Consider the following 17,366-nt stretch of genomic DNA (forward strand, 5'->3'; position numbering starts at 1 on the left):
CAAAAAATTCATACATTATTATACAAATGAACCAAATATCAAGTATACATCATCATTGCATATTCCGATTCAAAATTGAAAATACCAACTACCTTATAGCTAAAACAAAAATCTATAAGATGATAGAGACCTAGCAGCTCTTCCTGGAAGAAGTGAAACAGATGATGACTGATGCCTTGACCTTGATAGCAACTCGGACCTATAAACATTTTATGAATTTTAATCATTCCATATATATAGGAGACAAAATAGAGAAATGTATATAGATAGAAATGGAAAAGAAATGAGAGCAACATACAGCAGATGAGGCAATTGATTCAAGGTGACTCATTGGTTCCCCAACAAACTTCACTGTCTTCTTGAAGTAGAGATTCTGATTGTAAACCTTTTCTGCCTGCAAACACATATAATCGAATAATCTTGTCTCGTCTCGTGTCTGAAAAACAGTTGGTTTTTACATGATGAACTAACCTCAGCACAAATCTTACGAACAACGGATATAGTCTCTACAGGGTAAAACCCCCTCACTGTTTCTGCTCCTAGCAGGATTGCATCACTGCCTGCAAACAAATCATCCTAAAACACAACGAGCAATGCAGAATCATCGATGTAGCAAGTCAGATTATAGCTAAGATACCATCTAAAACAGCATTGGCGACATCAGTTGCCTCTGCACGAGTAGGCCTCAAGTTGTCAGCCATACTGTCCACGACACGAGTCACCACTGCCGGCTTCCCTGCCATGTTGCACTTGTGAACAGCTTCCTTCTGGAACAAAAACACCTGAATGCAATACAAATAGTTGATGTTAGAGCAATCCTGGACAGCGTTTCGTATCAAGATCCTGAGAAACGTACCTTCTCTGGTGGGAGATCGATCCCAAGATTCCCACGAGAGAGGATGATTCCATCAGCTTTTTCAAGGAGATTATCAAAATGAGTCATTCCCTCCACATTGTCGATCTTTGCAAAGATCAGAGTCTGGTTGAGGTTACCCAACGTAAAAAGAAACTCGCGTGCCTGAAACCACCATCTTTAAGAATCGAGCCACATTAACTCAACACCACCTATACTTACAAGTTTGATGTCCTCAGCACGCCTCATGTATGACAGTGAAAGGAAGTTAATGTTGCTGCGAACTTCCCACGTTCTTATCACCTATTCTTACAACAAACCAACACAATTTTCTTCACAATAAGGAATGATTCGAGTGTTGTTGAAAGGTCAAAAACAAATACCTCCTTATTATGTCCTATTAATTCTTTTTGAGTAACTCAACTGAGAAAAACATAAGCAAACAACAAACAGGAATAAAACCCACACACAACTCAAGAAGTCAGCAAATAGACATGCATCTTGAGTTACGTTCAAATCTAGATTTCTAGGCCTATCTGAACGCTTCTATCTCAGTCATCATCATTTTTTTTCTAGGCCTATCTGAAGGCTTATCAGATTAATTAGTCATTTTTGGCTAAGGTGTAACCAGAGGTGACAGTCTCAGCCAGCCAAAGCCAAGTCTATCTATCACCCCATCTCCATATTTCACATTGTTTGAGTGTGTAATAGTCAAGAATTTTGATTACACATGAATCAGCAAGTACCAACAAGGGAGATATTGTGAGCACATTTGAAGAAATTTGTCGGTGGAGATACCGCATCTTAAACAAAACCCATGTCTAGGAAAAAACTAAAGTAGGAAGGGGTCACTAATTATACATTATCTAGAAAAGTCTTGAGAATGTTATATGAAAATGAATGAAGCCTAAAGTAGAAAAAAATTATAAAAGATTACAGAACTATATCCACAAAATGAATTGCAGATACTCAAATTTTTACCTTCTCATAGAAAATGTGGAATGTCCATGAAACTGTTGTGCAGGTCCTGGTCAAGAAAATACAAGTTCCCTGAATCACCTTTCACAACTTAATATATTATATTTCTGAAAACTCAAATGGTCACAAATCACTGTCTAAGCAATGGTGATTAAGTATCAAATAGATGGAATGTGAAGGTTCAAGGTATTTATAGAGCACATATCAACCATTCAGTAACTGCTTGCTGTTTATATTCAGAGAAAATTCAGTAAAGCATCACATCTTTAGATCAAGTATAATTGTATCTCAATTCATCTATAACTTTTTTCATCTCTCTCAATCTAAAGTGTTGGACAATTTCATGCTTGGCTGTCATTTCAGATGATCAATTTGACCATGTGTTTCCCAACACCAACTAATTATATTAGTTCATTATTCTCTCAAGAAAACATTTTCCTCAAGAAATAAACAAGTTAAGCTAATTGAAGAGAAAATGTATGACGATTCAAGATTTCATACCAAAGATGTATCTGGAAGAGCCTTTCTAATTGTTGGTTAAATATTTCATATTATAATATATATTGATAATGTTGGTTAAACAACTGTTATAATATGTTTAGCATTTAATAATGCTATTGGAATTTAATATATATATTGATACAAATCTATTCATTCATCTTAAACTATAACTGGAATTTGATGCAGGCTTTGAATTTTTAACCAATATTTTCCTCAACATATTGTTAATGATCAAGAGTTGGCAGTACATGATGTTCAGAATGTAACATCAAGCCGACTTCAAATCTAACTTAACAGAAAGCAGAATAATATCAATTTAAAAGAGACCAAAATAACAGATTAATGAAAAAGACCATTACCTCAAGAATCTAGAAGCACCTGGGAGGCATCTACAACAAGTAAGAGCTTCTTCACTGGCAGCAAGAGAGCGAGAAACCTGAAAATATTCAGAAATCATGATACAACACCATATAAACACATGCTGCAAGTTGAATTAAGGAACTTGACTACACTACCCGCAAATTAAAAGGTCATCTGTGATCTCCATGAAAATAAAAGGATGTGAGTGCTCTTCTAAGAAAATAAAGTTTTTATCAAATCAAAGAAATCTTTATGCTATGAAGAACAATATAATTGAAACCAATAAGTAGCTCAGTAACTACTCAAAGGCTTTTTTTATTTCTACAAAAGAGTAAAATACAAGGACCACTTCCTCTCCTCCAAGGTCCACCAAACCTGCAAAAGCCACACCTTTCAATCTCCAATCCTCTAACTTTCTCATCTCCATCCGAATTAGCAAGCTTGGGATCAAGAGGGATGAATTTAACAGATTGATATTGGTATGACCGCTATTTAACAAAACTAATACTGTATATACTTCTAGATTCAGCAACATAATGACTACCATATGTAGGATAAGAGAAGAAATGTAGTTAACATTAGCAGGAAAAACAATACTTACAAACAATTGAACTAGGCTTTTCCTGCACATTACCTTTGTAAATAAGAATTCCCAAGAATCTCTATATGAATCAAATGCAGATTTCGAAATCACCTTATCATTATAATCCCCTATTTTCAAATAAATCAAGCTTTTGCATTAAAAAATATTAGATTAGAGACCGTTAATTCCGTGACTTATTTTAGCTCAGAGACCAGCAATAATCAATCAAAGATAATGATTATGAGATGTTCAAAAACCTTGCTAAAGCAATTCCACCCGCTGTTCTCCGGCAGATACCTGCCGTAAACGACCGCGCCGTCCGACGCCTTCTTCAAAATCCTGCTCGGCGGAACCCTAACCCTGAGGTCGGGAACCGATTCAGAGGAAACAATGGCGGAGTCAGGGGGAAAAGATGCGTAAGCGAAGATGTGTGTGTCATATGTACTGACCTTGGATTCAAATTAAATCGCGGCGCCTAGGGTTAAAGGGGCGGTGAACAGACGGCCGGTGTGGCAGAGACGCGAGACGTGGCGGCGAGTCGACATGGCTGGTGGCAGGCGACGCGGGTTTGAGATGGAGAGATATCTCCGCAGCTACTGCTACAGGTAAACAGACAGAGGACGGCGAGATAAGGGGCACAACGAGTGCCAGGCGGCGCTGGTCGTGGCGGCGAGTCGCGACGGCGGTGGCTGGCACGACGATGGTGAAGAGAGAAAGAGGCAGGTCTGATTTGGGGAAATTTGGTGGGGGAGGCTAGGGTTTTAATTTTTTATAATATTATTAAATTTTAAAATAAATATAAAAAATAATACATAACAGTTTTGAGGCGCTCATATATAACGGTTAAAATAACCGTTATAAAAAGATGTTCATAGATAACGGTCGGCATAACGGTTTTGTAGTACCGTTATGTATGTAACTAATAGATAACGCAAAAACATAACGCATTTGTTCAAACCGTTATCTATGCATTTAGACAACACTACATAGATAACGGATTTTCGCAAAACCGTTATCTATTCCTAAAAGTGCGCTCATACATAACGGTTTTTGAAAAAAACCGTTATCTATGTACTGTTATGTATGTAAACTTTTGTAGTAGTGATTTTTACTTATTGGTGTGTCATATTTGATACTTAATTGAAAGGATTTTGTATGTTTGATGATTAATTTGAACATATATTGGTTTATTGTGGAGAACTTGTTATTTTCTTGTTATTTGAGCGACTTTTCAGGAATATTGAAGGTTATTTTGGAAAAATGATTTTATGGAAGTTAAAGTTCACCTCAATACGATTTCGTGAGCGCAAACGGATCGAGAATCGGACAACGGATGAGGGAGAACAAGCTAAAACAAAATCGTTAAGAAAAGCTATCAGCACCCCCACGGTCCTGAGCGCGGGCATTTCGGCGCTGAACGCGGTCTGGTCGCACGGCCACGCCTCAGGCCGCATGTTTGCTCGATTTTTGCATGTTTTTTTAGTTTTTCAACTATTTTTGATCCTACACGATTTTGACCTATATTTTGGGACATATGACATACAAATACTCCCCATAAACATATTGAAGAGACCTTGGCTCATAATTACACTTGGAGAACTTGAAGAGACGACAGACTAGAAGATTGAAAGAAAAAATTGAAGATTCATCACAACTTCACGAATTTTATTATTGGGTGATTTATTATATTCCTGATTGTTCATTGCTAGTCATATGTCTATGTGTGGCTAGTACATTCTTATCCTAGGGTTCGGTAATAAACAGATAATGGTTTTCTGACTTTGTTTAATTCAATTAATCAAGACTTGTTTTATCCTTTTAGTGTTCTTGTGCTTATTGTTTGCTTTATTGATTGGCCACCAATTTTGCATTATTTATTGGCATTAATTTGATACCGGGATATGATTATTTTTGCCTAAACTAAGAACACATAACATACTTGTCAATATTAGTCGAAGAAACTTGAGACTTGTGTGAGGACTTTAATCCTAGGAACTTTTAGGAGTTCTATGTTTAAGAGTGATCCGGGGGCGATAGTCTTGCATGTAATCCACGTTTTGTATGCCACGAGAGTGAGTATAAACTAATTTTGAGATTGTCTTAGGAAGAACTTGTCATTAATTGAATGAGTTGAGTTTATTTGATTTCATTAATGGCGGAGTGTTGCCCAACATTAAGATTGCGACGCTACGGCTGCCCGAGATTGAGAGCTTCCATGTGTTGGGTTGTACCTCAAGGTACAAGTGGCTGAGCCCACCTCTGCAAGCAAGGGGGAATTCGGGAATGGTGAAAAGAATTTAGCTTTTTGTTTATTTCCTTTAAGTTTGTCCCTTACTTCCTTCAAGTTCGTTATGGGAGGCTCATATCCTAGATCCAGGTCACTACATTTTATGTTTCTTTTCCATATTTTTTTAATTTGATTTTAGTAGTATTATTGTTAATTGTTTGATTTATGTTTTCTTCATTGTGGTGGATTTTAGTTGTAGAAGTCGTTGTGGAGCGTGGTATTCGTTAGAGGGAATCACATCAGTCTGCCATAGGTGTTCATCGCAATCTTCTACGGCCGATCAAGGGGCTGCCCCTGTGCCCAGTGAAGCCGTGTGAGGCCTACGACTATATGATGGTTGCTCTGTTCGAGAACTGCAGCATGAGCTGCGAGGTATTCGACAAGTAGCGCAAGAGGTGCGTCGACTGCAACGAGAATGGCTTGGCCCGTTGCTCACTCTCCTGAGGTATGATAATTATTATTGTTGTCATCGGCATTGTTGTGGTGGGACGATTGTGGTGACTGGCGGCGGTTCGTAGCATGGTATAGTATTACTCTCCATCTTGTCTGAGTAACTTTAGATATTATTTTGGCAATGATGGAGATTCTGATGAAGGCCTGATTTATTGAGGCTTTTCTTTGATTTATTGTCATTATTTTGTTTTCAGTTGGTAGAACTATGTTAGTAACGATTCGTGGTTATTAAATTTTCACAGATTGTTGTCTCGATTTGGTTAAGCAGAAAATATTGATTAAAAGGGGTTACTTGATCAATATGTTGTTTTTCTTGACCATGGGACGTTGACAAGGCAACCATACTTCAGCTACAACGTCGTTTCCGCCAGAACTACAGTGTATTTCATTGCCAATTATTTGTTTGTGATTTTATTGCCATATTTTATATTGTGGACTCTGGATACTTTTTGTATTTGGTGCTTTTGTTATTGAATTTCCTATCAACCCCAATGTTTGTATTTTCATGCAGTTTTTCTTTCTCCGTCAAAACACTCGGCTCATCAATTGAAGTGATATCTCGTATCTAGATTTTTTGTCCAATATGTGGAACTTGTATGATTTTAAGGAATGTATTTTCATGCAGTGGAACTGAATGTTTTTGTTTTGATTCGGGATCTCTGAAAATGGTCAAATACTTGTATGATTTTAAGGAATGTTTTTGTTTTTATTAGGATCGCTTATTTCGTTAAGGGATGTTATTTTGTTTTGATTTTGAGTCTCATTTTATGGTAAAGGTTGGATCTTTTTGCGTGGAGCTGTAGATGGATGTTGTATATTGTAAGGTGGGCTTTTGTTTGATTTTATATATATTTTGTGTCGAGAATCTCTAGGTTGTAATAAAATGAGGGGTGATTGATGATTGAAATGTTGTTTTTATTGGATTTATTAGATATATATAACGAATTCTACGGGGGTGGAGCTCTTTAGTTGCATATGGTTTTTCTCTACCATGGTTGTTCCTCTCTCTCTTTCTCTCTCTCTCACACACACACACAAAACCCATTATAATTTTTTTCCTCAGCATTGTTTTCATTTTAGTGGTGGTGATGAATGAGTTGCAGGTTATGGTATGGAATACAGTAACTTCATGAAAGGTATGAGTCCATATACAAATCCTCTGTTATCAACTGTGTTTCATCGTGTTTCATCTTCGAACATCACTCTCGTGTGCGTGTATTTAATGACAGTCCCATTGATCTTCTCTTGTTTTCCTTTTTGGGTCCTCCTATTGATATTATCCTGCAGTTTATATTTTTGGTAATGATTTTACACTACAAACAACATGGCCCACACTTTTACATACTTTTACTATATTAATTTAGCTCTCCTTAATAATCATGCCCAAAAGAAATGGGACAAGGCTAATGGGACTGAGGGAGTATATTTTTAATATTTTAGTACTAACATTTGACATGTTTTGGTGGAAATGAATTATTTCTAATTTGGTATAGAAGATGCCGATATAGAAGATGTTCTGTGGATGGAACACCTTTACTGTATGCTGCATCTCGTGGAATATTGAGCCTGTGAAGCTCCTATTGTCTCGTGGTGTCATGATTGACATGCACAACCTTAAATTGTATTGTTTGCTGATGAATGTTTTGCTTAAGAAAACTCTTGTTCAAATTGTTATTTATTTTGCCTTGGTATTAATTATCATATTAGGACAACAACTTTTGTTTCTTCTAGTAGCTTTAACTTAAATTAATGTAGCTTTATTATTGTATTTTATAATTGATCATATTTGGCACATATAATGAATGATAAAATATTTTATATTTATACAAAAATTGTGATAAAAAATATTGTTCACATAATATATATTTTGAACACGCTTATTTATAATATTTAATCAATAATAATATTTTTTCTAATATTCGATTATTGGAAAAATAATTACCTACTCATAATTTATAAGATTTAAATACACATACAATTTACCATGTCATCATCTACATCATTTCCACCTCATTATTATACTCTATCAAAGAAAATTTATTCACACATAAATTAAAATATACCTTTGGTTACGTATATATGTGTAGGTAAATATTTGATGATTTACCCACATATACCATTTGTCACGTGTAAATACCACGTCATTTCCACATCATCACTGCATTACATCATAAATATCTTTTATCACACATAAAATATATTATTCGTGACATATATATGTGTAGGTAAATGTTGATGATTTACCTACACATAACATTTATCACGTGTAAATTATCACGTCATTTTCACATTATCACTGCATCCTATCATAAATATCTTTTTCTACACATAAAATATATTATTTGTGACATATATATATGTCAGTGTAATACTCCATATGTATGCTACGACTTGCTAAATTCAGTCAAGTAGACTTCTTCTTTTCATTTTTATAGAAAGGGAAGAGGATTTGAGATTCATATTTCATATCATAATCTCTTATTTTTATAAACACATTTTCTTTATTAAATTACAAATTTCAAACTGAATTAGTATACATTAGTTTACATATATCATTACAAATTTCAAACTGAACTATTATACATTAGTTTACATATATCAGTATTAATATACTGTTAACAAATTAATATCCCTTAGATTATTGATATTGATAGCCTGAATTATTTGAATTGAGTCCAAAAGACTTACGTGTCGACTTAATTATTTTTGCAACATGGTTGGGGCTTGTACCTGTACATAAAATCAGTTTCTATCTAGATTTAGGGTTATGCATTTTTGATGATCTTATTTTTTAATTTAGACTGTGTTCTTATTGGTTGTAAGTTTTATCATGAAGAAGAAAAAAAAAGATAAGAATTTGATGGTAAAATTGAAAGATCATCAAAATTAAATATACAATATGGGAAACTATTATCACACCTATAACTTGTGATATTATTATCATGAATTGAAGTGAAAAAGTGGGGAAATGGGCTGCTCGGGAAAATTTTACCTCCTGCTTGAGGAAAATTTTCTAACAAAGAGAATGTGTGAAAAAGTAGACAAAGAAAAAAAAAAATATATATATATATATATATATATATATATATATTCCACCATTTTCCATCAAAGTGAACAAATACGCCTTTATAGAAATTCTTCTCAGCTCGTAGTTTTTTCTGATCATCTTGAATTTCGACATAAATACTCCCTTCGTTCCACTTTCACAATCCATTTTACTTTTTCACACATATTAAAGAAATATAATAAATAGTGCTTGGAAAATACAAACTATATGTAATTATTCAATTTTACCCTTATTTATTCTATGTTGGACTAAATTTAAATAAGGTTATTTTAGTAAAAAATATTTAAGAGGCGGCACCCTACTCTAGCCAAAATCTTTTAGTTATAGGAAATTCTAGCCATACAAATAAAAATATGGAAATAATAGCATTTTTTACTGAAATACCCTTTTAGTGTGTAACAGTATAAAATACTCTATTACACACATTTTATAAGCGAAAAAGTGTGTAACAATGTAAAATACACTGTTACACACTTTTTCGCAATCACACACTTTTACGTAATTACACATTTTTGAGAAAAAGTGTGTAACATTGTAAAATACACTATTACACGATTTTTGAAAAAGTGTGTAACAGTGTATTTTACACTGTTACACACTTTTTTGCAATTACACACTTTTACGTTATTACACACTTTTCCGGAAAAGTGTGTAACAGTATTAAGGGTATAATTGTACATTTACATTAAAAAAGGCTAGTTTTTCCATATTTTTATTTGGGTGGACATTTTTTCCTTTTCTTATCCAAGAAGTGCTAATTGAGCCCATTAACTCAAATATTTAATGTTAATTTAATTTAGAAATCGAACTATATATTGAGACATCTAGAAAAGGAATAAGAGACTATGAATGTGGAAAAGAAGGAATATTTATTTTTATTTTGTTTTTCATATTTACTTATCTATTTTCATGACATAAACAATAATCATATTCAAATCTAAACACACAAAACTATATATTGTTTGGACGACCAACGTACATGTCTACGTACGTCCCCGTCCAATTACTTCATTTGTAAGTCGGCCTCACATAAATTTCATGTATATATAATTGACGCGATACCTTATGAATTGTAGTAATAGCAAAATCCGAATCAAGGCAAAGACAGCAACTGAGACATTCACAGCTAAGCAAAGAGAGCGCTGGAAAAGGTAAAGTTGCCAGTAAAGCCAAACCGTGTTAAATAGCAGGGGCGATTTTGTAAATTGCAACTAACTCAAGACCTTATCTCACAAATACTACTATGATTTTATTTTATTATCATAAATAATATTCCGTCAATTTTCCCTTTGCTGTAATAAAAGGCAGACGTGTTCACCTATCTGTCTAAAAACCTGTGATTACTTTCTCTTCTGCCCACCACAATTCCGCTTATTAGCCCCTTTTTTCGATTTCCTGAATTTTTCTTTACTTGCTCTGGTTTCCACTCGCAATTATATTTCCATAAAAGCGCAACTTTTTTTGCAAGATTTGAGCAGCAACAAGGTGCTCATATAGCTCAAGAAAATCCTGAGATTTTAGTTTTATCTGATGGAAGATCGCAAGGAGGTATGTGGATTCTCTCCAACTTTTTCAGTTACAAAATTGTTTCTTTGTTTCCGTTTCTTTTTCTTCCATCTGGTTTAATGTTAGAAGTTGTACAATTCAAGTGTTTTTTGTTGTATTTAAAAAAAATTATGGTGTTTTCGATGTTTCTAAGAGTTTGATTGTGTCTATTTTGAAAGAATCTGAACTAGAACTGAGATTCATTTAAGTTTTACCTTCTTTGTCTTTACCCAGTTGTTCTTTTGCAATTGTTGCATGCACAGCTTTATGATGTATGATATTATTTTATTTCTTTTTCTGTCTTAGTTCATATTCTTTGCAAAGACTTGGATTTTATAGATTTTTTGGATTGTGAATTAACCTGAGATACGTTATTGAAATCTGCTTTGTTTCTAAAGGCTCTGTGTGTTTCAGCTGAAATTATGAAAATCAAATTGTTGAATTTTCTTTGGTAAAAATATTCTTGATGAAGTCAGGGAAAAGGAAAGATATGAATAAGTCAAGAATTATAAATATTACTTTTTTAATATTTCTAGCTATTTTTTTATGTTTGGAATGAAGAATCCTAGTTGTGAATGTTCTGTTATGCTTCTCCGTCATTTTGATCTGTCTTCTTCAAAAGCACATGCTTAAGAAATGCAGGAGTCAATTATAGAGATTAACAACTGTATCTGAGTAGTCATTGTGTGGCTTGAATATTCCAAATCATATGTTGCTCTGCAGATGCCTTTGGACAGGCTGTTTGCAATTGATCGACTCTTCTTTTCTTCATCTTTGAGTATATGATTAACCCTTTGATGATATTGTAGTACCACTGAAAGAAAAATTCACAAAATTGATTTGCAAAATCAACAATTATATCTTGTAGACGCAATTAGGATGAGATTGTTTTAGATGGTGATCATGAATTATAATAATATGGCCTAATATTGAAAGAAGTTTTGGCTTTTGAGTGTTTCCTAATCACAAGCTTTTGTGGATTGTGTAGAGGAATGCACCATGGCTATCCGTGCCACAGTTTGGGGACTGGGATCAAAAGGGACCATTGCCTGACTATTCTATGGATTTCTCAAAAATAAGAGAGATGAGGAAGCAAAACAAGAGGGATCCTTCAAGGGCTAGTCTTGGGAACGAGGAGGAACTCATCCCTTCTACCACAAGAGACACGAACACTGCTCGTAATGATGATCATCATCACGACTATCATCAGAACAACTCCCCAACGGTATGCTTCTGTTGTTACGGTTATATCTGTGTTTTTGTGATCCAGTGGAGTATCAGATGATGTGTATCTAAAAAGCACTTCATCAAACTAGATGAGTTGAAAAAGATAGTATATGGTGGCAACCTATCTATGATTTGAATGAATTGGTCTTTTGGGGAGAGTCCACAAATGATTCAAGATCTTAAAAGCATGTGGTGTCATATAGTATCAAAATCATGTAGTTTGAATTAGATGGGATGCGGGCCCCTTGATGTGTATCGTGGCACATGAGACATTAAAAGAATTAGCCAGAAATAGGAAGTGATATTCGGTACCTGTGTAGTTGGAAATAATCGTATTGCACCTGGACCACATGAATCTACTGGTTTGCACTTGCTATGAATGAATAAGCCATGTGATGCAGAAAGCAACATCGAACTCATTGTTTATTTGATATATATATATATATATATATAAAGATTTATATTGGATTCGTAACAATTGTTACTACTTGGTAAGTAACATTATGGTCTCAGTGCAAGCATATGGTCTCGTAGCTAGGCTTTGCTGATATTGTTGTATGTTGATATGGTGGTGCAGGCGAGGCGGAGCATCTTCAGCTACTTTAACTGCTGCGTGAAGGCGTGATTCGTGATGGATCAGACGACGGGTGCATTTTCTAGTTGTATGTTTGATGAATTGGTGTAATGAAATGTTGTTGTTTACCTTGGTTTTGACGATTGTTTGGGTAGAATTGAATTATTGATCGACTGTGCTCGCTTTCGGCCTAACCGGGTCTGTTTATAATGGACTACTGATATTTTCTCGCAATAAAACACCAACACATGAAGCTACTAATGGATTTGACTTTAAATGAATGCATACTGGATCGAAATTGCAGAAACATTCATGACATTGGCCATTTCTGCAGAAGAATTTATATGCAATTTATTATCCAAATGCTATGAAACAGATTTGAGAAATAATTTTAGCCGCAGGTTGGATGAGTTTTATTAGAAATGATAGATCGCCGTACGACAAGAAATGAAGTCGCGAAATGGAGCATATTTAATGTATTGCAAATTTAGAAAAGTTAGTTACACAGCTAAACCTATTGATGACAAGGGAAACAACCCTAATTCGAATTTTACAAACCCATCCCAAATTAGTATTACAATATATTTAGTTGGATTGGCTACAGCAACATAAAATTCCTCAAATAAGACGCTTAATAAAGAGGATGATCGATCGTATGAAGATTTTTCGAAATTAATGTGTCAACCCATATGTGTTAACTTGCAAACATCATTATTAGGACAAAAAAGATAAAGATGAGATTTTGTGTCTTAATCCATCTACTTGCACCCCTTATAACCACTAGAATATCCCAAGGACCAAAATCCCCAAGCTCAAGAATAATATTTATTTATGTCTACATCTTTTTTTTTTTTGAGAGAAAACGCACAATTATATTAAGTCACGAGACGCAATATCTGAAAGCCAAGTCGGGAAGCTCGACTTCCAGATCATTACACCAGAGGAAGTAGCGGCGAAGTTCGCCAAACAGTGTGCCGCCCGATTAGCTTCCCTACGGGCATGGCGAAAATCTAAAACAAGGTGATGACGCGCATGAGAGAAAACCTCAAAGAGCTCGTCGCAAAGGGATTCCGAACCAGCCGAGTCTTCGTGAACAACATGCACAGCAAGAAGGGAGTCGGTGAACACCAACAACGGTCCGATCTGGTTCTCCAAACAAAAACCAATCCCGAGCAACATCGCGTGAAGCTCGCCCATCAGAACAGTTTCCGTCCTTCCCACTCGGTGAGCAGCCGCTGCAATGATCTTTCCGCGGTGATCGCGAACAAGAAAACCAGCCCCTGTAGCCTCCCCGTTCCCTTGGATGGAAACATCTGTATCTAGCCGGAATAAACCAGCAGGAGGTGGAATCCAAGAGTTATCCCCAACGTTGGGCAGGAGCCTATCTTTCGTCAAAAAGGTCCGGCGAGCCTCATGGAACGAACACAAGAAATCTGCACACCCCACCACCAGCTCCAAATCTTTTTTAAAATCACAATCATGTTTGGCTTTGCACAACCAACTCCAAGTCCACCAAAGCGAGACACAAAACAGATCAAAACCCTCTCTATCCGAAGACTCAATCACCGCGCGGCAAATATCTTCAAGAAGGAAATGTTTCTTATTTTTAACCACCAGCCACCACTTAGTTTTCTTCCAAGCCCCTCTAGTAACATCGCAAAAGATGAGACAATGCACCGTTGAACCCCAGTCCTTATGACACCAAGAACAAATGCCCGAGCTAGAAATATGTCTATGGTGAAGGTTCAAATCCGAGGCCAACAAATTTTGAACTGCCCTCCACATGAAGATCCTGAATTTACGAGGGATTTGAGCTTTCCAAATACAATTCCACCACATTTTATGATCGACCGACGACGTGGACTCGTTCCCCTTGTAGTAACCAACCTCGAAGAGGTATCCAGATTTCACCGAATATCGACCCTTCTCATCAAATCTCCAGAATCTCTCATCCCCAACAGCAGGATTTTTTCTATCAATGGACGAGATAGCAGCCACCTCGTGGGGTAGAAAAGAAGCCGACAACTTGGACATATCCCACTCCTTCCCCTCCTTCAAAAAATCTGCAACCAGCACCGGAGAGTCAAACCGAGAATCCCTCACACGCGGTTGTCCAGCTTCATTTGGAATCCAAGAATCAGAAAAAGCTCCAACAGAAAGACCATTCCCAATTTTCCATCTAATTCCTCCTTTTAACAACCCGCTACCCCAGCAAATCGATCTCCAAGCATAAGACGCGTTGCATGAAACTTTAGCTTCCAAGACATCACCATATTTGTAGTACCGACCTTTAAGAACCCGAGCGATCAAAGACTCAGGAAATTTGATAAGTCTCCAGGCCTGTTTGGCAAGGAGGGCTCTATTAAACGCATCAAGACGACGGAACCCCATGCCGCCCTTAGATTTCTGGTTACAAAGTTTCTTCCAAGACATCCAATGCATCGATTTTTTATCCCAGAGCTCCCCCACCAAAAATTACAACAATCTCTTTCAATATCGTCACACACCGCTTGGGGGATACGGAAGCAGCTCATCGCATAGGTGGGCATTGCTTGGATAATGGATTTCAAAAGAATTTCCTTACCCCCGGCCGAAAAGAACTTACTTTTCCAAGAGGAGAACTTCTTGCTGACCCGATCTCGGAGGTAATCAAACTGGAGTTTTTTTTTGCCTCAAAATAAGAGTTGGCAATCCCAAATACATAGAGTGGCCCTGCGTCTCTTTAATGCCCAGGAAGGCCACAACATCATTCATATCCTCTCTCGACGAACAAGGACTGAAAGAAACTGCAGACTTCTCAAAATTCACCAATTGTCCCGAGGCCCTGGAATAGGACACAAAAAAATCTCTGATCGCCTTCGCACCTCCTGCATTCGCATCAAAAAACAACAGGCTATCATCTGCAAAGAAAAGGTGGGAAACCACTGGACTAGCCCGAGCCACCCGAACTCCCTGAAAAAGTTTTTTCTGGACAGATTCTTGGATAAGAGCATAGAGCCCCTGAGCACAAAGGACAAAGAGAAAGGGGGAAAGTGGACACCCCTGGCGAAGGCCCCGAGAAGGAGAGACCGACCCATAAACCCTGCTATTAACGACAAAAGAGAAGTTAACAGTAGAAATACAATCCAAAATAACTTTCTACAGATGCGGAGGGAACCCCATCTCCGTCAAGATAGAATCCAAGAAACCCCACTCGATACGATCATAGGCTTTACTCATGTCCAGCTTGGCCGCTGCAAAGCCGTGCTTAGCATTCTTTTGATTTTTGAACCAGTTCATGCATTCGTACCCAACCAAAATGTTATCCGAGATCAGTCGGCCTGGCACAAACGCACTCTGAGAATCGTCAATCACACCTCCCAACACCCTCCGGATCCGGTTTGCCAAAGTTTTGGTAACGATTTTATAAATGGTATTACATAGACTAATAGGACGATACTCCCCCACTTTCTTCGGATTCTTCACCTTCAGGATAAGCACAATGAGAGTCTTGTTCCAGTCGTTGACCGAGTTTTCTCCGTTCAAAACCTCCACCAATCTCACCCCAATACTTTTGGAAGAAAACAGGAGGAAAACCATTGGGACCCGGGGCTTTATGCGCATTCATTTGAAAGACAGCCTTACACACCTCTTCCTTCGAAAAAGGCTCAGCCAAAGATTGAAACTCCGTTTCCCCGAACTTCTTGGAAATTTTCTTTGTAGCTGCCAGAATATCCTCTTGTGATAGATTCTCCGAAGTAAATAAATCCTGAAAAAAGTCCTGAATAATGTGAGCAATATCCCCTTCGTTCGATTGGCTCTGTCCGGAAGCATCAAGAAGAACCTCGATATTATTTCTCCTCTTACGGTCCGAAGCAAACTTATGAAAGTATTTCGTATTTCTATCCCCAAAGTTAAGCCAATTAACTCTAGATCTCTGTTTCCAGTGCAACTCATCAGCCTCCGACAGTCTCTCAATAATACTGTTGAGCTCACACAACTCAGAGTTAGATCCTCTCTCTCTCGGTTTGTTGAGGAGTTCAATCCGTCGTTTAGTAAATTCCTCCAATTTCTTCGTCGGATTCTGGAAGATAGAAGACTCCCATTTCCTCAAGAATTGTTGGCAATGTAAGAGACGGTCAGGGAGAGGCAGACCTCTGCTCTCATGCCAACTAGAGAGGACATCTGCTGTGAACGTGTCATCCAACATCCATTTTTGCTCAAAAAAGAACCGTTTATAGCCCCCGCCCCTTCTTCCAGCCTTACCTTTTTCAAAACCAAACCGAATCAGCCGGTGATCAGAACCATATGAGTCAAGAACATCGGCAGACCTACGACCAAAGAGCCCAATACCAGAATCGTTAGTGAAGAATCTATCCAGAAGCTCATAAATCGCATTATCTCCCTGTCTTTGATTGTACCAGGTAAACTCTGAATTATTGTTAATCGCCCTAAGGCCACATCTATCCAAGGCTTTTCTAAAGCCCTCCATTTGAGACCAAGATCTCCTCAAACCTCCTTTATTCTCATGTTGACTCAAGACCTCGTTGAAATCTCCCCCCAGTAGCCAAGGGCAATCACTACCAAGCTGTGCAAGACGATTAAGAAGCTCCCAAGAATGATTACGTTTGGCTAAATCAGAATTTCCATAGAAGCCAGTGAACCTCCATCTATTCCCATTTACAGTAACGAAGCAATCAACATGCCCCACCGAAAAGCTCTTAATATCCACCACCATCGGATCTTTCCAAAAAAGCATCAAACCTCCACTCTTCCCCACAGGGTTCACAACAAAGTGACCATCAAAATCAAGGATAAATTTCCATTTATTACAGCGACCTGCACACACTTTAGTTTCCGAAATGAACAGTAGGGAGGGCTTAACACCAGCCACCAGCCAGCGCAAATTATGGAATGCTCGTTGCGAGCCCAAGCCTCGAGCATTCCAGACAACACAAC

General features: G+C 37.1%; 3 protein-coding genes and 2 long non-coding RNA genes across 6 annotated transcripts; 2 read left to right on the forward strand and 3 right to left on the reverse strand.

The window, feature by feature from the left end:
* Window positions 1–223: 223 nt before the first annotated feature.
* LOC131023451 (pyruvate kinase 1, cytosolic-like) lies at window positions 224–982 on the reverse strand. The gene is made up of 4 exons (XM_057952991.1): window positions 857–982; window positions 638–782; window positions 472–560; window positions 224–394 (listed from the first exon to the last, which is right to left on the reverse strand). Exons 1-4 carry the CDS (start codon window positions 941–943, stop codon window positions 224–226), a joined length of 492 nt encoding a protein of 163 aa, XP_057808974.1. The 5' UTR covers window positions 944–982.
* Window positions 983–2,684: 1,702 nt separating this feature from the next.
* Window positions 2,685–4,244, reverse strand: LOC131021755 (uncharacterized). Its single transcript, XR_009101060.1, has 3 exons — window positions 3,725–4,244; window positions 3,533–3,635; window positions 2,685–2,768 (listed from the first exon to the last, which is right to left on the reverse strand). It is a non-coding gene; the product is annotated as an uncharacterized LOC131021755 (long non-coding RNA).
* An 873-nt stretch (window positions 4,245–5,117) lies between these two features.
* On the forward strand, window positions 5,118–6,812 carry LOC131021756 (uncharacterized). The gene is made up of 2 exons (XR_009101061.1): window positions 5,118–5,652; window positions 5,756–6,812. It is a non-coding gene; the product is annotated as an uncharacterized LOC131021756 (long non-coding RNA).
* A 3,347-nt stretch (window positions 6,813–10,159) lies between these two features.
* Window positions 10,160–12,689, forward strand: LOC131021757 (uncharacterized). Of its 2 annotated transcripts, XM_057951040.1 has the most exons (3): window positions 10,160–10,630; window positions 11,616–11,852; window positions 12,432–12,689. In XM_057951040.1, the coding sequence occupies exons 1-3, from the start codon at window positions 10,613–10,615 to the stop codon at window positions 12,477–12,479; spliced, it is 303 nt and encodes a 100-aa protein (XP_057807023.1). In that variant the 5' UTR covers window positions 10,160–10,612; the 3' UTR covers window positions 12,480–12,689. The 2 variants fall into 2 exon arrangements, with proteins under 2 accessions (XP_057807023.1, XP_057807021.1); XM_057951038.1 differs by having other exon boundaries at window positions 10,371–10,630; window positions 11,616–12,689.
* A 609-nt stretch (window positions 12,690–13,298) lies between these two features.
* LOC131023452 (uncharacterized) lies at window positions 13,299–14,213 on the reverse strand. Its single transcript, XM_057952992.1, has one exon. It carries the CDS (start codon window positions 14,211–14,213, stop codon window positions 13,299–13,301), a length of 915 nt encoding a protein of 304 aa, XP_057808975.1.
* Window positions 14,214–17,366: the final 3,153 nt, after the last annotated feature.

The sequence above is a fragment of the Salvia miltiorrhiza genome, chromosome 4, assembly GCF_028751815.1.
Source record: "Salvia miltiorrhiza cultivar Shanhuang (shh) chromosome 4, IMPLAD_Smil_shh, whole genome shotgun sequence".
Taxonomy (NCBI): Eukaryota; Viridiplantae; Streptophyta; class Magnoliopsida; order Lamiales; family Lamiaceae; genus Salvia; species Salvia miltiorrhiza.